Source organism: Hippoglossus hippoglossus, chromosome 8, assembly GCF_009819705.1.
Source record: "Hippoglossus hippoglossus isolate fHipHip1 chromosome 8, fHipHip1.pri, whole genome shotgun sequence".
Lineage (NCBI taxonomy): Eukaryota > Metazoa > Chordata > Actinopteri > Pleuronectiformes > Pleuronectidae > Hippoglossus > Hippoglossus hippoglossus.
In genome coordinates this window covers 21,585,521-21,604,489 of record NC_047158.1, presented here as the reverse complement: position 1 = coordinate 21,604,489, position 18,969 = coordinate 21,585,521, and the positions used below count along the sequence as shown (strand labels likewise).

General features: G+C 45.9%; 3 protein-coding genes across 3 annotated transcripts; 1 reads left to right on the top strand and 2 right to left on the bottom strand.

The window, feature by feature from the left end:
• The first annotated feature begins 196 nt into the window (after positions 1-196).
• Positions 197-2,147, top strand: swsap1 (SWIM-type zinc finger 7 associated protein 1). Its single transcript, XM_034594482.1, has 2 exons — positions 197-527; positions 1,055-2,147. The coding sequence occupies exons 1-2, from the start codon at positions 273-275 to the stop codon at positions 1,616-1,618; spliced, it is 819 nt and encodes a 272-aa protein (XP_034450373.1). The 5' UTR covers positions 197-272; the 3' UTR covers positions 1,619-2,147.
• Positions 2,148-3,688: 1,541 nt separating this feature from the next.
• Positions 3,689-6,744, bottom strand: epor (erythropoietin receptor). Its single transcript, XM_034594478.1, has 8 exons — positions 6,542-6,744; positions 6,174-6,309; positions 5,826-5,992; positions 5,379-5,530; positions 5,145-5,301; positions 4,932-5,019; positions 4,761-4,848; positions 3,689-4,641 (listed from the first exon to the last, which is right to left on the bottom strand). The coding sequence occupies exons 1-8, from the start codon at positions 6,642-6,644 to the stop codon at positions 3,919-3,921; spliced, it is 1,614 nt and encodes a 537-aa protein (XP_034450369.1). The 5' UTR covers positions 6,645-6,744; the 3' UTR covers positions 3,689-3,918.
• Positions 6,745-9,858: 3,114 nt separating this feature from the next.
• rab3db (RAB3D, member RAS oncogene family, b) lies at positions 9,859-17,768 on the bottom strand. The gene is made up of 6 exons (XM_034594494.1): positions 17,491-17,768; positions 17,408-17,452; positions 13,983-14,219; positions 11,021-11,139; positions 10,421-10,545; positions 9,859-10,319 (listed from the first exon to the last, which is right to left on the bottom strand). The coding sequence occupies exons 3-6, from the start codon at positions 14,217-14,219 to the stop codon at positions 10,132-10,134; spliced, it is 669 nt and encodes a 222-aa protein (XP_034450385.1). The 5' UTR covers positions 17,408-17,452; positions 17,491-17,768; the 3' UTR covers positions 9,859-10,131.
• Between the last annotated feature and the right edge of the window lie 1,201 nt (positions 17,769-18,969).

The following is an 18,969-nucleotide window of genomic DNA, read 5'->3' as shown; positions in this document are numbered from 1 at the left end:
AGTAGCGGTAAAGGCGAGTTTCTTCCCACAGCAGGGACCCGTCAACTTTATATACTTTATATATATTTATACATAAACTATATATCTATCTAATGTATAATACTATATTATATATACTTTGCGCGCTGACAACCACGGCGGAACCTTTAATAGACACATCTTTTCCACCCGGACCGCAGCAGGCCGAACACCAGCGTGCCACATGTAAACAACAGCGGGGAAGTTGAAACCATCTTTATCAGAGATGTAGTTAATTAACACGTGTTGTTGACATGACGGACATTTTAAACCTGGTGTTCAGGACCTTTGCTTCCCACGCGGAGCTCAGGGACTCTCCTCCTCCGCCGGTTCCCCGCAGCAGCGCCCTCCTGCTCGGGGAGAACAGCGTCAGCCGCTCGGTGCTGCTGCTGGCGGCCGTGACCGCCGCCTCGCACCCGGGGCTGCGGGTCGTGTTCTTCACCCGGACCCTGATCCGGAGCCTCCCGGCGTCTCTGCAGAAACTGGTCCCGAGTCCGGAGAGTCTGAAGGTACGAGACCAGACCACCACCACCATCATAACAAGCAACAACAGCACTGTGAACTATGCACAATGCATAAAAGTCCAGTAAATAGGAGGCTGTCATCAGTGGTGACATTGTTGTGTTGAGCTATAAATGACTCAGGTTATAAATAATGTTTTTATTAATTCTTAACAAATCATTTAGCAGCGTTTAGGCCATTGAAAGCTCCTGGAAACTGAACCCTCCTGCCCAGCAGAGCTAAAACAATCTGTTGGTCTATTTTGATAATGGATATTTTTATTATTTGTTATTTTCTCTGCAAAACTACAAAAATATTTGAGGTTCGCAGCTTCTGAAATGTGATAATTAATTTACTTTCATTCATGTTCCTTAGCTCAGAGATGTCGATAATTTCTTGACCGTTTTATGACATTTAATAGACTAACAATCGTTTAATAATATAAATACACTTGCTCCAGTTTGGATAGTATAGTTTTTCTAGCTTCACTAAAATTCTGTCTATCAATGCACTTTCTACTTTTTACTTTTTAAAGAAAATCCAGTTCTGCTACCCCAGGACAGTGGAGGAGCTCCTGCAGCAGGTGGCCGCCCTTCACGAGTCCCCCAGCACGTCTCCGCCCTCCCTGATCATCGTGGACGGGCTGGAGGGCTTCCTGTTTGGCTCCAGAGGTGGCAGCCACAGAGAACTTCACCCGGGGGGGCAGTCGTGTGCCGCCCACCTGTCTGCGCTGCTGTGTGACACTGCTGCCTTTCTCACACGCGTCCTGGAGCAGCGGTCCTCCAGCTCCGGCCCCTGTCGCATCATCGCCTCCTACCAGTCGGAAGTCGACGCCGGACAAGCCAGCAGGGAGCCCTCTGCTTCAGATCCCATCCTCGATATCCTCGATCGCTATTTCCAGGTACGCTGCACCCTGGACCCGGACGGAGGATATGAAGCGGCAGCAGCTGGACTGCAGCAGGTGTGGCACGTTTACCTTTCAGGCAGAGGCGTCACAGAGGCATCCCGTTCTAAAGACGGTGGGGACGGGCCCGCTGTGGCCCGGGAGTGGAAGCTGTTGATTTTCCCTAATGGTTTAATGGAGTTTAAGGTGGTTTGAAACGTCTGTGTCAAGAACTTGAGCAGTTGGGTGATATTAGAAATTTGTATTTGTTGACTCAGGGATTGTTTCTGCTCAGAGCAAAGGCTAATTTTCAGCATTATTTGGCCTTGGTCACTGTTACACTTCATCTTTAAGTGTTTTTTATTCATTTCATGGAGCATTTCTTGACTGTTATTGCTCATCGGGTTCAATGTAATGTAATATCATATATTATATGTGCTGTTCAACCTTTTTGCATATAATTTAAATGGACCACAATGGTTGTAGATGTAAAATGTTTAATGAGTTAAAATTTGAAATCATACACAGAAGTAAACGGTCAAAAATACACTGTATATTCAAATAAACATATATTTTGTATAGTATATCAATGTTTGTTCCCTTAATCAACGCTACTCAAGTCCAGTCTGGTTGGAAACCATTGATTTACAAATTGAGAGGAATTAACAAGAATGAACCACTGAACTAAACTGGGTGATATCACAGTAGAAGTAGTTTACACATCAGAAAATACTTATTTAGAAAATAAACAATTTCACGGCCGAGAGAGAAAAATGTTTGAGGATTGAAAACATTGAAGGAAGTGGTAGTTAGGAAATACAAATTTAAGATCCTACAATTTCAATTTAAAACCACTAAAATATTAATTAAAAAAAATGAACTATTCTCCATTTGAGAGTGAAAATATACTGGCTGTTGCATATTAGTAAGATTTCAAATAGTACAGCAAATTAAAAGATAATTATTTTATCATATTTAATAAATCTTGATTTTCTGTACTACCCCCCCGCAGTCCAAAGACATGCAGATTAACCGGAGACTCTAAATTGACTTTGTGAGTGAGTGGTTTGTTTCTCTGTCGACACTGTGATAAACTGAAGAACTGTCCAAGGGGCGAGAACGAAGAAAGATGGAGGAACTGCTGCTGTGAACGACTTGGAAGAGAGTGGGTTCACACCTTTAGTTGTCAGTTAGTTGTTAGTCACACTGCTTTTTATTTTTTTACAACATATTAGTCAGAAATGTGTAGAAATATATTCATATACTTTAAGAGCAGTTACAATTTCAGCAACAAAATATTCTCCAAAGCCACAAAAGCAAAGAAGCATAAAAAAAGAAACACGGAAATTATTCAGTTTGATTAAAAAACTTGAATAAATCTGAATGTTTAGAAACGTCACGTGTGCTTTACTCGTTAGACGGCAGTGTTGACTTAAATTAGTTTTAAATACCATCTGCAGTTACCTGAGAATGAATATTAAAACTTTCCTGCACAGCCTACAGTAGAAGTTGTATTTTATTTGCTCAGGAATATTTTTTTTATAGAGAATAACAACAACTTAAGATTTTGATCACTCTCTGATACAACTGTGATAAAATATAAAAACAAAACATCATAATGTTATTTACAAATACAGTTTTATCAGGTTTGGAAATGACACTGACTTTGTAGCTGCCGGGTTCAAGTGAAAGCGATTTAGATCTGACGCGGAAAGTTATTGTCAACAAATCTCACGAATAAAGAAAAACGAACTAGTTCGTCTTTCTGTATTTTCCAACTTCCCAAACCTACGTTAAGTTTTTATTAACTGAAACGTCTTAGGAACCACAGGATGGATTTTAATTTAAATCCTCATTCATGTTCTCCTCTAGACGAGCGTCACCACATCGCACCTATTTGTGCTTCAAGCTAATAACCAAACATGAGCTAATTCATGTGCTAAACTAAGGTGGTAAACATGATAAATAAAACTAGTTTATACTTATTGTATTTTTATGTTCATACTAATTTCTGTTTCATATTAACTTATATTTAACCCAATATTAAATATATTTGTTATATATATTATTTATCATGTGTAAATATATTATTATATTAATTTTATACTTATTTAGATCAAATTGGAGGAGAGTGGAACAAAGGAACGAGCTAATGTACGTTCGACTTTGTGGATGAGGATCAGCTGATTTTTGTCTTTTCATGGGATTTGTTGACAAAAATAAAAATAAAACTGAGAAGGGGCAGAAAATGCTTCCATTTTCCATTTCTGTACGTCTACTCGTAAAAAGCTTAAAAATAATACGAAACTTATCTCAAACATGAATATTTCCTTGCAGAAGCCACAGCTGCCATTTCCATGTAATGGTGTTGTCCTCTACAGATCGGGGATGACTTGGCAGGAGTCCTTCAGCTGGCACTGCGCTGTGAGTCCGCTCCGTGTTTCAGCCAGAGCCAGAATCCTGGATTCGCCTTTTAACAGTTGTCGTGAGGCCATGTGGTTTAAGTCTCTGTGCGTTCAGCCGTCATCGAGCACACGGTGATGCCGCGGCAGGAACGGCCTCCTGTGCGAGGGGATCTCATTATTATACTCGTTGGCGTAGATAACCACTTTCCCAATATCGTCCGCTTTGCTCATGGGGCTGTAATCCATAGAGACCCCGGAATCTGCCACTGCCATGTAGGTGTACCCCAGGCCCTTCAGGGCCCAGGGGTGGTTTGGGTACTCGAAGCTGGACTGGGACGAAAGACCGCCGGAGCTCTGCTGCACTGACCCCAGGTCCGAGTGGGATTCACACAGCGCAGTCTTCCTGGAGGCAAAAAGCACCTCGAGGGGTAAGGTCTCCTCTAGAATATCGTCCAGGTGCTCGCCCTCGCTGTGGTTGTGGTTACTGAGAGTGACGTACGTGTCCTGAGACTCCAGCAGAGAGGACTGGGAGCAGGGCATCGGCTGCTGGTGGAGGGCCCGTAAGCGGTCCATCAGCCAGTGGTCGCATGGCGTTGCTCTCCACCCGTCTGTCGGAGCAGGATTGCCCCTCTCTAACGTCTCTCTCTCATCCGGCCATTTCACGTCCACGTCCTCCTTCCTGTCTGCGGCTGGAGCTCTGGAGACTTTGGGTGGCAGCGGCGGCGAGGGGCAAAAACTGAGCTCCGACAGCACCTCCAGAGAAGAGGGGCGTTCCTCTGAGCAGAGGAAAGCTGGAGCCAACCTCAAGCCTCCGTTGGCGTGGCCTAACCACTCCTGTTCACAAACATGAGGATCAAGTTAAACTGAGAGGACACTGAGACGATGCAGCATGCTCACGTTAGCACTTAGCTCAGAGGAACGCCCCTCTCATGTGCCTGAAGTCTCATTCTCACCTGGAAGTCTCCACCGTAAACTGTGAACAGATCCTGGAACTTGCTCTCAGGACTTGGGATAGTCGGCCAAATCTTCTTTGTAAGAAACCTACAAAACACAATCCTCAGATGAAGCAATGTGTTCATGTGGTGAGCAAATCTGAAATGTGAATGTGTCCGTCTGTGACCGACCTGCGATGGGACCGGAGGACGGTGAGCGACAGCACAACGAGGATGAAGGAGATGATGAGAGTCAGGGACATGATGAGCGGGTCAAATTCTGCAGGAGGCCCAGAATGAAACACGGAACAAAGTAAGAAAAACAAACTAAACCAACGTGAAGTCACCTCCACAGCAGAGAACATGTGACACGTCTTTGTTTTGCTTGAACAGATGAATTCTCACCTCCCGGCAGTGTTTCTATGAACACCGGTTCACTCCAGGAACTCCAATAGCCGTTGTAACTGAGCTCATCCAGCTTCACACGGACTCGCACCTTGTACTTTGTCCCCGGCTGCAGGTTCCTCAGGATCAGCTCGGACTTCGCTTTCGCCTCCTCGACCTACAAGAGAGTCCTCAACTTATCAAAGGAGTCGAGGATTCAACCTCTAACGTACCAGGCGATTGGATGAACCCTACCTGCCCCGGGTGGCTGTCCGCTGGGGTATAGCTGACCTCGTACATCATGCCGTCGGGCATGTACTTGAAGGGAACAGGCAGCCAGGTGACCCTCAGCTGACCCTGTTTCCCCGTGTTGTTCACCGTCACGTTAGCAGGAGGGTCGAAGAGATCTGCAGAGAGACGTGTTCCTTCATCTCAGACATGTTGGGCACGTGTGTGTGTTGATTACAACATTGTTTAAATCTACAACGACTCAACTTGTGGCCCCACGAGGCAGCAGAAACAAGCTGGAGGTCTTCACTGTAGGCTGCTGCTTTAACTGTTGTGTGTCAGACAAGCAGCTGCTATAGTAGTCATGTGATTTATTGTCAATGTGAAAATATTGAGCATAGCAGCTTTAAATAAAGTTTCTCTGAATGCAACTTTGTGGAATACGTCGGCAGCGTCTCCAGAAAACCAACTTACAGACAAGCTCGATGCAGAGGCTGCGGTTGTGGATCCGTTTCGTCTCCCGGTGAACTTGAATGTCCATGAGGACAAACATCTGGGTTTGATTCAGGTGGCAGACGAACAGCAGCTTCCCATCTGCTGCAGGGACGGCTGTCAACGGGCACCGGTTGCTCTTTTCATTTCTGTTCAGGACAGACACAAACACTGTGGCTTCAAATTTGAGAAATCACTAAGAAACCCAACCTGACACTATTCTGGGTGGATCTAGTTCTTCTGTATCTTGACTGATGTGTTTTTTTTATTTGTTACAGAAACATAGAGTAAGAACTGTGGGATATTGTTGTCCACAATGTTGTGACTCACTGGTACGTGTACGTGAAGGAGTACTGATCCACAGAACCGGCCCTTTCCTCATCTTCCTCCCAGAAACACGTGAAGTCGTTCCTGCTCTCAGTAAAGCACTTGGGGTTCAGTGGTTCTTCCTTCAGCATCATAGCCACTAAGAGGGGCACAGTTGGGGGGGGAACCGACATGTGTAAGAGCCCATGAGAGCCGGCAGATCAACCAGAAGCTTTTCTAATGACACGAAATACAGTCACCAACTCCGACAACACGATGGAAACAACTGTTTCTTTTTCTTTTTTTAAACGGTTCATCACAATTTACACAATAGATCCACTTGTTTTTACCTAAAATCGACTCTAATCTATTGTATAGAACTGTTACTCTACCTTTCTTGTGGAAATCCCGTGCGCCCTGGGCGAAGGAAGCTGTCCGCACTGCGCAGAAAACAACGCAAAGTGCCAACACTCGGCTCAGGTGCTCACATGTCATCCTTTTGTCTTCTCTGTGGACATAAACACTTTGTCCCTCTGTTGTCCGCCTGCATCACTGAAGAATGACTTCCACAGACGCGTCTGTCGCAGCTCTCGCCGGGGGGGGGCTTGTTTTTGGTTGAGATACCATGGATAGCGCAGCGCGGTTACGCGCCTGTTGTGGAGCGATAAGACGCGTCGAGCTGAGCTGTTTACTTTCTCCCAAAGTCAGAGGGGGGGGCAGCTTGCAAAACTTTTCAATGTCCGGATGATGGGCGGGAATCACGTGCTCATTGATGTTTACTACTTGTAGTGACTGAGGAATGTGAGCCAAACGGACCTGTGCCGTGCGTAAAAGCGCACGGAAGTTAATATCGATCACGTAAGTCTTGGCGTTTATGGATCGGAGGAAGTAAAAAACATGTTATTTATTTGTTTTACAGGAAACGTCTGTGAAGCTGAACCGCTGCATGATGACTCCTCAGCTCCTCGTTGGCTCCGGGCCAATTTAATCCCTGCATGTGTCGAAGTATCGGTGGCCGCAGAGTTTCACACACCTACAGACACAGGCCTAAACGGTTTCTTATCTCCTCACTGCACCCACTTGTTTTTCTTCGTTCAGCAGCATTATCAGAGCTGCAGACAACCCTGTCTCTTCACCCATGATAAGTGGCCTGAGGGGGTGTAGCTGCCCATCCCCTCCAATTCAGGGCTTCTTTACATCACTGGAAGGAGAAGAAGACGCTGTGATCCCAGTGAAGAGATGCAAAGACAAGATGTTCTGCATTCACGTGAGGACAATGACATCTCGGAAGCAGCTGTGTGATGTTCACCCCCCTTTAGACGCAAGTGAAAAACACATCTTCAGAGGGTTTGAGCAGAGGCCCAGCACAGGAGAGGTATCGGTCTTTCACTCTGTGGTAACAGGAAGAAGAGGATGAGGAAATCTGCATTGTTGTGGAGGACAATGGCAGAGTGTGGTTTCTCTGGTTCTTCAGATAAAAGCTGAAAAATGCCCCGGCCTGATGCTTTGGGGTTAGGAGGTTGGATTCCAGGTCATAAATTACACTTCAGAGGCTGCGGGAGCAACAAAGCATCGCTCCACAGAGAAGAAGCTTCTGAAAACAGTTCCTCTCCCTTTTGTAATGAATATACTCTTTATTTTCATACACACATTTCAACATGTTCAATTTCATTTTGTTTATTTTCACAAGGCTTCCATCCAACGCATTCAGAACTCACAGATACAGGAATCAAAGATCTCCTCTCCCGTCGTTTAGAAAGCTACCACTCACATGAAAATACCATAAACTTCAGGGAGGAAGCAAAACAGACGGAAAGGAAACACACTGTGAGCAGCTCTGATGCTACAGACCTGTCTGTACAACAGCAGAGTCGTATTCCAGACATGAGTCCAGTGGTGCAACTTCAGCACATTCAATATGTTTTCAAACATGTTGGGAAACTGTCCCAGACCCTGTTCACCCTCTGATTCCATTGAAACACATATAACAGCACAGTGCTTCTGCACAAATGTAGTGTCAGCCGGTGGAGACCTCTGCACCGGAGCTCCCCTCGGTGCAGAGGAGACGATGGAACCAGCTTTCTGAGATCTGTAAAAATCTATAAAGTCCTCCGCAGCACACACAGACGGGACAGACACGTGACCACAGGCTAACACAATAGCAGGGAGGGGGCTGATCACCAGTTGTGGCCCAGCCCCCCAGATGTGCGGAGCGACAACGGGCTTTGGCATGGCAACGTGAGGCTGCTATCACGGCGAGAGGTTGTGGTTGATACCAACTGACAGTTAATGGTCAGCAACGTGGCCAGCGATGGTCAAACGGCACCAAACAGGAGAATTAAGGGTCAGAATTAAAACGTTGTGCAGGTTGGTAGGTTTTCCCCATCTTTCCTGATTTGTGTTGCAATTCAAATTTCAATTTGCATGAATCTGGAGACAGGTTTCAACAAAATGTGAAAAACTGGGGAATGCACATTGGTCACTTTAATGAAAAGATTGATTTTACAGTAATTGGATATAAAGACAATAATAAAAATTGAATAACTTGTGAATCCTCAAGTGATTGAGCATTGTGTGTTTGCCATGTCAACAGTTTTTTCCGTGCAGCAGCAAGGGAACTCTGTGTGTGTGTGTGTGTGTGTGTGTGTGTGTGTGTGTGTGTGTGTGTGTGTGTGTGTGCAAGACAAAGTGGCACAAGGCGAGAACGTGCCAATCAGCCCACGCGACCGATACCTCCTGCGTCTCCAGTATTAAACGACTTCCTCACGCAAACGTTCACCAATAAAATCCCCCAGCGGCTGAGCCAGTGTCCCTGCGTGAGAAAAGGAGGCAGACAGCAGCACGTGCCCGATACCGAGATTCAAAATGCTTCGATAAGGTTCATGATGACATCCTGTCGAGCTCCTTTATCACCGTGAGCTCCATCTAGCATCTTTGAAATGATCGACTATGAGATGACTACTCAGAATCTCACACCACACAAATTATCAGGCGGAGGAAGAGGCGACATGAATTCACGTACTTAAATTTCATTTGAGTCACGATTTTTTTTACAGAGCAGGAAACCCGATTGTATCTTTGACATTTACTGGAATCTGATTTCTTTTAAAATAAGTAATTCTACATTTAGGGGATTATTCGCTTTCTTGCAAAGAGTCCAACAGGAATAGTGAGCAGTCGGTTAGCTTAGCTTAGCACAAAGACTGGAGACAGGTGTAAACTGTTAGCATGGCTCTTTAAGTTATGTCTCAATTGTTTATCTGAACGAAGCCTTTGTGCTAAGATAAGATAAGCACGTTTACGTTTAACTTTTAATACAAGTGCAGACAAGAAGGTGAAAAAGTGTTTTTCCTAAAAAGTAAAAGATGTTTTTTAAGAACTTAAGGTTGAGACATCAGCTGCTTTCTGCGGACTTTCTCCATCGGGGTCGCCTCGTGTAAAGTCTGCAGAAACTTGGGAGGAGTTCATGCAGGATTCACAGAGAGCGAGTGTGTGTGTGTGTGTGTGTGTGTGTGTGTGTGTGGGGGGGGGGGGGGGGGTGATGATGCAATAGACTCAAAAAACAAAAAGAAAACAAATATGTCAGGATGAGAAAGTGGAGCCGAACACGTAGAAGACGAAGCCGTCGAGAGAGCCAGAGAGTGACAAGTCGTTCCAGGGCTGGAAGTTACAAGTTACATTTACTCTAGTTACTGTAACAAAGTTGTTATTGTTTACTTTCACTATCGCTCCAACTCAAGTAGGATTTGAGAGTGTGTGTGTTTGTGTGTGTGTGTTGTGCTGATGTTTGATTGTGTGATTAAAAGTCAACTGTCCTTTGGTCTGTGCTGCGATGTGCGGGCAAAGCAGAGAGAAGAGACAGGAAGAGGTGCGGCACGTTCCATGGTTGAGGCACAGAGAAGGAGTTGATCTTCATGTAGGAGCATCAGTGTGTGTGTGCGTGTGCGTGTGCGTGTGTGTGTGTGTGTGTGTGCGTGTGCGTTTAGCAGGCACAGCCCCCACTGCTCTCTGAAGGCAAGTCTTTGAGGCCCTGGTTCCTGTGGTTGGACACGAGGCTGGCGTCTCCGTCCATGCTCTCGTTCATCTTCTCGCAGATGACGTCCACCAGTCGCTCGAACACCTGCTTCACGTTGATGTTGTCCTTGGCGCTGGCCTCGAAGAACTGGAAGCCTGAAGTCGAGCAGCGGAGAAGAAGTGGTTCAGTCGTTAGATTCACTGCTAACAGGTGGAAAATAACCACAGATGAAACAGTGGGGGGGGGGGGTTCTTACCCAGCTCCTCTGCTAGTCGCTGGCTGTCCTCTGTGGGAACCAGCCTGTTGTCCTCCAGGTCACACTTGTTACCCACGAGAATCACCTGGGCGTTGTCCCAAGAGTAGGTTTTGATCTGTGTCGCCCTGCAGGTCACAGACACACAGACACACACACACAGACACACACACACACACACCACACACACACACACACACACACACACACACACACACACACACACACACACACAGACACACACACAGGTGTATGGTCTCCATTATTAAAAAGCAGTAAAAACATGATCTGTGAAGCTGATTCTTAGAACCAACAAATAAGATACGATCCTAGATATTCAGTAATTAAACATTTTAATTTACAAATCATCCTGATGTGTTACGTCATACATGTGGTGCAGGTTGGGAGAGATCTGTGGAAATTAACGTTTTTGCTCAAGTCAAATTCATAAATTACAAATTGTGGGAAGAAAAAATAGGTTAAAGAATCAAGTTATGAGCAATAAATAACCGGCCACACGATGGCGCAATCCAAACAAAAGAGCGACGACTTCCCCCTGGGTCCTGGTGTTGATGTGAAACGGTTGAAACACGACCGACTCACCAATCCTGCACCGCGTTGAAGGAGTCCTGGTTGGAGACGTCATACATGAGCAGGAAGCCCATGGCTCCTCTGTAGTAAGCTGTGGTGATGGTGCGGTACCGCTCCTGGCCCGCTGTGTCCTGCATTTACACACACACAGACACACACACACACACAGAGCAGTTGTTGTGTTATGTTGTTGTCTCCATTTGTTTGTTCGTCTGTAAATTAGCAGGATTGTGCAAAACCTACTGCACACATGTGAAAGGATGTGATATGAAAATGCTCAAAATGCTCAACATGTTCAGGGGACTGATTTTCATGAGTGTAATTTGGTGCAGATCCTGATTAAAATCCAGATCTGGTGAATTTAAACGTGTCTTCATAAGAGGGATGTTGGGCCTTTCTAGTTCAATGTACAGTTTTAAACCACAAGGTGGCAACATTGTTCAAACTGTGGCCTCTTGGTGCAATATTGAGCCGTCATCATTTAAATTGAAGGATTTTATGAGTGTAAAATCTGACAGTAAAATGTTACCACACATTTTAAAGATGAGACATTTCAAACAGTGAACCATAAAAGCAAAATAGCAAATAACACCCAGACTGAGTTGAGAGAATATATCAAATCTCTACAACTCAGAGACACTAGAAAATGTCCAAATGTACTGTGAGACTTTGTTTCCCCTTTTTCTTTTCTTGTCTCTCCTGTATATTCATGTTCTCTACAATTCTTTGACAAATTAACTGTTTTCTTTCCTACAGATCATATCCATTACTTCAATATTTGTTTATCCACATGACTCTTTATTTAACTGTACTGTCACTTGAGGTGGATATGGTCGGCGTTGAGCACATATTTGCACAAAGTTTAAATACACTAGACTCCAGTGCCACTGTCTACTGCAGAGACAACTTGCAGAATGCAGACGGACTCTCAGACAGAACTTGTTGTGTAAGATGCGACTGGACTGTGCGAAGCCTTCGTGTGTTTCTGTCCCTTCGCAGCCCTCGGCTCCAAACTGCCACTTGCTCCCGTCAACACCATCCACCAGCAGATGACATTTAGATATGAGCTCCCGCCACAAATCGCTCCTCATCAGCCAGGACCTCTGGCTTCCATCAATAACCAGGCGGGGCGAGGAGAATCACGCAGATAACAGACGTGCAAGCGTGACGCAGGCGGAGGAGGCTGCGGCGTTGGAACCCGCAGCCTCAGCCAGGGACCTGTTTATCGGAAGCAATCTTCTAATTAAACGGAGGCTGTGTTTGATTTCACAGTCGAGGTGGACGCTGGAAACACAAAGATCAAGGCAGTCAGGGTCCTTCATTTGCATCGTGTGTGTGTGTGTGTGTGTGTGTGTGTGTGTGTGTGTGTGTGTGTGTGTGTGTGTTTATCTGATGTTTTCTCACAGGTGAAAAGGAGGGGGGGGGGGGTTGTCCAGGTAACCAGAGGCCATTGAAGGTTATGAATGTTCCATTACAGCCTGGACCGCTCTGGGTGATCGGCCTAAATGATCCGTCTCACTTTACAGCACAGACACAGAGTCAGGGGGCAGGGGGGGGGGGGGGGGGGGGGCAGGGGGGGGGGGCTGCACACTTATCATCTGATTCTCCCACAATGCAACAGTCAGCATCTGCTTCCTGTCTCGGCTGCTTTTGTTTAAGCAAAGTGTGAAATATTCCAGGTCCGTCTTCATCTCATCCAGGCAGAGAGGATCAAATATTTGACATTCAACCAGATAGAGAATTCTCTGGAATCAACCTGGCCAGGTAAACAGGAGCTGCTCCCCCCCCCCCCCCCCCCATAGTGTTTTATGTATGATGACGGTTTAAATCAGACGTGTGCACGGACACAGACTCTGACGTCGCCGGGACGATGATCTTTAAACGTGCGTCACCTGTGTTTACATTAGCTGCCGACCACAAGCAGGAGATTCACAACAACACAGAAACCTCTGGGTGTGGAGGATGTGAAGTGGAAATATCTGCTGCAGGAATCACACGCTTTTGTTTTCAGCACATGGACACAGGCATCGGCTCGTATCACTAAAAGATCTCCTGTGCACGGTCCTGAGATATGTATCATGTCAGAAATGTGAGTGATGGTTAAGGTTTTATTGAAGTTGTCCACAATGAATGGAAGTCAATGCAAAGTCCACAGAAGGATCTCTGTGTAAACTGCGAGTGTGTGTTTGCACAAAGATTAAAAAAGATATTTCCATGGCACAAGAGCAGGGATGTAAACAGTGGGTAAACAACACGGTGAGAACACACGGAGTTCTGTGTAATCACCGAGCCGGGGCCATGTGGCGTCTTATCAGGCTCGTCTGCTCCAGTGAAACACAAAGGGAGGCGACAGCAGCTGGGACAGGATCGTCCACAAGAACCTCCGACAAATGTCTAACGGGAGCGAACGTGAATTCTACAGGTTGATTATTAACGCCACGCACACCGAGACATGCCCCTCTGCTCCACACCCAGTAAACACACTGCTCCACCAGCTCCACCAGCTCCACCAGCTCCACAGCCCGTCGTCATCACGGCCCTGTGAGATGGCGATAGGGAACTTCCTCTGCTTCCTGACCCGAGGAAACAACACGTCTCCTGGTCATTCAACGACGCCATCGGCAGTCGAGTCGAGAGGTCTGCACAAACACGTCCAGCCATTACACCACCAACATGTCATCCATCAGAGACACGTTGGCGGAGGTAGGAGAGAGAGAGTGTGTGTTTTGGTGTGTGCTGCTCTGCTGCTGCTGCTGATTCACCTCAGCCGACGTTTGTGGATCACACAGTCACTCGCACGTTGTTGGTTCAAATGAATCATCTGTTTGAACAGCCTTAACAATATCAATAGGATTTGTAGCGGGGGATGTGAGGTGTGGGTGTGACTGCCTGTTTGTTTCTGTGTGCTGGTCCTGCGATGTGCCGGCGACCTGTCCAGGATGGAACCCCGATCAAAACCCTTTCCTCCACTCACCCAGATCTGGAGCTTGATCCTCTTGTCGTTGCGGAAGACGGTCTTGACCTTGAAGTCGATGCCCACGGTGCTGACGAAGGCCGACGTGAAGGAGTCGTCAGCGTAGCGGAACAGGAAGGAGGTTTTTCCCACGCTGCTGTTGCCGATGATCAGCAGCTTGAACATGTAGTCGAAGTTCTGGTCGGCCGCGTCCTTCTGAGCGGGCGGCAGCTGCATCCGCGACTCATTCGACGCCATCTGGAGAGAGAGAGAGAGGAAATAAAATCAAGATCTAAATATCAGTCATACCTGGGATTACTCTGGTTTAGACTCTGTTCTGGTCTCATGGCTCTGAAGCTGCTCAATGCCAAAAGAATCAGGTTATGTAGGTGGAAAACAAAACAACGAGCTGATGGACACGTTAGAGCCGAGAGGTTCAACAGACGTTTTCTGTTTCCTGTGGATTTGTAGAAATAATGATTAATTTATAACTGTGGAGGATTTTGTTCCTTAACTTATCATTTCAGCTTCAATCAGCCAAACTCAGATTAGAATATTACACAAGTCACAAAGTGTGGAACCGATGTATCTGCCGTTGAATCAAAGAAATGTCAGAGATAGATCTGTGATCGCTGGAAATCCTGTCACAACACTTTTAATAGGTTTTTTTATTAAAGTGAAAACGACGACATAAAGTTTAGAGCAGCTAACGAGGCTGTTAAATTAAAAGGAGGCTGCACCATCTGCTTCACTGGGACCAGTCGTGTCAGGGAAATCTCTCCTGGGGGCAGGTATGAGATTACCTGTCATTAAGCCTTTTAGTGTCACTCATCCACACAGTGGGAGGAGGGAGGGTGAATGGTAGAGAGCAGCGAGCTCGCCAAGTCTATACGTCTAAACGTGCACACACAAACACACACAAAACACACACACACACACACAAACACACACACACACAGTCTAGATCCACTGTCCTCGGGGGGGATACAGCTCCGCTCAGCCCTGCCCCTTTCTGGAGTATCTCATCTCCGTGGAGACGAGACTTGGCCTCAGCTGCCAGAAAGAAGCATTAGTGGCCAAAGCGGTAAGTTCACTCAGCTTTTAACTGGCCAGATGGAGGATAGAGATATCAAGAGGAGGGGATAGGAGAGGAGGAGAGGAGGAGGAGAGGAGGAGAGGAGAGGGGGAAGAATGGAGCCAAATCTCTCATGTGGACAGAGATGGTTTTCATGTCAAAACACCATTTCCCAATAAACACAGTAGATTCAGCCTAAAAAAGACTTTACAAAGGCCATCAAGTAGATTCAGAGTCTTCACTTCAGAGGATTTAGTTATTTGTGTCTTTCTCTGTAAGAATAAATCGAAAAGACATTCAGTCCTTTCCATCTAATCACGTTTGGCTACTTTCAGATGTCAGTGAACCTCAGATAATCTCCTGACCTTCTCCAGAGGGGCTGTGTGAGTCAGGGGCTCCAGACTTTCTCTGGACTTCACTGAGTAAAATCTCTGTATAATGTCTGTACGAGCCCCACGTGAGAAAACAGCTTACGTTACGTCCTCTGCCTGCAGCGCCACCTTCACCTAAACGCTCCAGAGAAGCTCCACAGAGAGTCAGGACCGGAGTGTGCAGACATTCTCTGGAGTTCACGTCTAAAAATGACCTAACGGAGGTGATGGGGTCATGAAAAGTCTGTGATGGCAACTCAACGTTTATCTCTCAGTCCCTATAGAATGAAACAGGTTTTCTACGTGTCGGTCGATGTTGCAATGAAACGGCTGCTTTAAGACACTTCTCTCTTATAGAACTGTACGTCACTGTTGAGTCTGTAGGTTCACAAACTATTAACACAATCTGTTCTCCGGCCGTTACACAACTTCTCTAATCTCTCGAGACATTGCCAGTGAAATCACATGATGCCCGTGCTGTGTCGGGGTCTCCCTGGTACATTTGTGTGTATTTAAAGGACGCACCCCCAGTAAAATGATATTATTCTCTCACTCATCAGCCTTTAATCCTGAGGTAAACCCAGTCACATGCTGGTCGTGTTTACTGTGCAGCTCAGGAGGTTTCAGGGCAAAGAAAAATGGCTCGAGACTTTTCTTAAACAGTCACCTTCCCTTTTTATGAAGTAAATGAGATTTACATCGTGTTTGTTGTGTTGCTCAACTCTGTGGCGTCAAGTTCCCTCTTGAGTACAAACTGAGGTGAACTATAAAGCAACACAACAACAATCACTTATTGAACCCATTTCCCTCACGTGCTGAAGAAGAGAGAACGTCTTCATCACCCTGAGCAGCTGTGGTGACCGTGATGTCCCTCATCAGCAGCCTGAGTCATCTCAGGACGTCCTCCATGTCGAGTGGAAGATGAGCTGAGACTGGCAGCTCCTTTATGGCACACGGGATTATTATCTCCGGTAAAACAAACAGGGGCCATTGAGGTGAATATGGTTCCTGACGACGGCCCCCCAGCTGCCACTGTTTACTGAAGCCAGGATCCTGCAGGCGGCCTGACCCGCGGCAGATAACCTCTATTGATCCACCGGCAGCTGCCACATCTGTTGTCTCATTAGAGGAGGAGGTGAGACACAAACATTGACAACCAGTGGTAGCCTGGAAACAGGGGGGGGGGGGGGGGGGTGTATACCACATTTACAGGTTAAACCCACTAAGAAAAAGGCGATAAACTCTTTTTCCTTTGCTGTTTTAATGAATTACAATGTTCTCCTGGATGTCACGGTTCCATCACTGCTGATTAAAACCTGTCATTTCACTGAGGAGTGAATAACGATTGTTTCTATTCCATTGCAGACAAGAGCCAGATGTTAGTGGGTTTAAACAAATTAGCTAGTTTTTTTTTTTTTTAAACGCAGGTCAATCGCCACTAAGGGAGTTAGCGTTTCTGATTTCCTCCCCCCCCCCCCATGCACTGACAACTGCGGCGCTCTGTCACATCGCCGCGAGTCATGTTTCCTTCATTGTCGACCGCCGCGCCGTCTGTTGGTGGAGACGGGACCTCAGCAACTTTACGAACAATAAATACAACAACTTGTTAAGAACTTTTACTTTTTCTAAGCTTTTTGAAAGACACAAAGTACTCGATGAAGCAACGATTTCTCAAACATACTCAATGATGTGCTCACAGCTGAAAGAGCCAACAGTAAACTATAGGACTGACATGGGCACCTTACTGAGTCAGAGAGTTGTACTTTGTAAATTGTGGCACCTCCCTGGCCCCCCAGGTTCAGCAAAGATCCTAGATCCGCCCCTGCTTGGACATGAGTTTTACATCACGTTCTTTACAAAACACAGAAATGTGAGGAGAATAAAACCAAACACCAGCTGCGAGGAGGATGAACCTGGAACATCCGCAGCAGCAGCTCGTGTTGATCCAGAGACGTGAAGTGAGAAGTGAGAGGCAGAAAACAGACGAAGCTCAAACTTACAGCAACTCAGCTTCTGGAGGAGGAAACAGAAACAGCTCGACTCCTGAAAGACTCTTCAGATCCTCCTCGATGCTTCAGGTCTTCAGATCCTCCTCGATGCTTCAGGTCTTCAGATCCTCCTCGATGCTTCAGGTCTTCAGAAACGGATCAATCCTGAAATATCCAGAACAATGTGAACAACCTGCAGCTCCAGCAGCAGTCGACGCTCCTTCCTCCCTCGACTAGTGCCCACTTTTTCCTTTTCCTCCCCCGGCTTGTGTGTGTGTGTGTGTGTGTGTGCGTGCGTGTGTTGTGTGTGTGTGTTGGACTGGAGCAGCTCCCGGATCTCTCCTGTGTGTGTATAGTGTGTATGCGTGTGTGTGTGTGTGTGTGTGCCTCACACTGCAGAGGCTGGAGAAGGGGCGTGCACTGTGCTCTGCGTGTGCACGTGAGCGCGCGGGCACCACACTGACGCACACACCCTGAGGAAACAACACACATTTTTTAACAAATACTTTAAGTGTGCTCCAGCTGTTAGGTCATTTATAATAATAATGATATACACACATTTTACAATATTATTATGATAAATTATCATCATTTTTAAGATTGGGCCAAAATTTACATCAAGATAAAATAGTTCATATCAGTTGATTTAGTTAAATATCACAATAAATGTCACACTATTAATATTTCTAAGTTTAAAGACCAATTTTATTGAAGAAATAAAAACACAGGGATCAACACATTCATTAAAAATAAATAAACAAAAAAACTATTCTGATGTGAACACTAATTTATCTTTATACGTTTGTATAATAAAACATTTCCACGTGCTCAGAAAACTTTGGAGATATTTAACAACTTCTCCCCATATTTTTTAAAAACATGCATTTATATACATGTATATATAACACTTTGTGAAACAGGGAGCAGTGTGTGTGTGTGTGTGTGAGTGTGGTGTGTGTGTGTGTGGTTACTGTATGAATCAATCCGAGCAGCCCCTGTCTCTTTGATCGATTGCACTTCCTGTCAGGATCTGGTGTTTCCCCGCTGAATCCATCACTGAGATCAGACACTCGCATCTTAGGTCCGCGTGAGACGTGATGGAGTAAAGCTGCTGGAGCCTCATGAATAATGTAACAAGTCATATCACTGCTCTGCACGATGCCTGCAGCTCCTAACAACTGGGCCCTGCTCCTGTGACGTGCTCGTTCTTTTCTGTGTGTGGCTCAGGAACGAGGGAGGAAGCTGGAACTTACCAAATCCCAGACACTTCCTTTTCTCTCCTTACTTCCTCGTGTTGTCCTCTTGAGGAACTTTTAAAAACCCGTGCAGCTTTTCTCCCTGGTCGGTGACTGATTTACTCGTCGCCACATGCAGATGTTTGATATTTTTTTTTACAAGCTGTGTAATGGATTTTAATAATTAATATGGAATCACTTTCTCCTGCCGCGGGGATAAACCTGTTGTGTGGTTAAACAAGCTTTGTTTCCTGGCTCCACTGCAACAGGCGAGGAAACAGTCCCCGGAAGTCAGAATGTGGAGTCGGTCTCTCTAAATTAATTTCTGACGACACTGAG

Coding starts and splice junctions, on each gene's coding strand:
- swsap1 (XM_034594482.1), top strand. CDS start 273: ATGACGGACATTTTAAACCTGGTGTTCAGGACCTTTGCTTCCCACGCG. Junction 528..1,054: donor CGAGTCCGGAGAGTCTGAAG/GTACGAGACCAG, acceptor TACTTTTTAAAG/AAAATCCAGTTCTGCTACCC.
- epor (XM_034594478.1), bottom strand. CDS start 6,644: ATGACATGTGAGCACCTGAGCCGAGTGTTGGCACTTTGCGTTGTTTTC. Junction 5,993..6,173: donor TCCTTCACGTACACGTACCA/GTGAGTCACAAC, acceptor TGTCCTGAACAG/AAATGAAAAGAGCAACCGGT. Junction 5,531..5,825: donor CCTCTGCATCGAGCTTGTCT/GTAAGTTGGTTT, acceptor GTCTCTCTGCAG/ATCTCTTCGACCCTCCTGCT.
- rab3db (XM_034594494.1), bottom strand. CDS start 14,219: ATGGCGTCGAATGAGTCGCGGATGCAGCTGCCGCCCGCTCAGAAGGAC. Junction 11,140..13,982: donor GGATCAAGCTCCAGATCTGG/GTGAGTGGAGGA, acceptor GTGTAAATGCAG/GACACAGCGGGCCAGGAGCG. Junction 10,320..10,420: donor GCGACTAGCAGAGGAGCTGG/GTAAGAACCCCC, acceptor GCTCGACTTCAG/GCTTCCAGTTCTTCGAGGCC.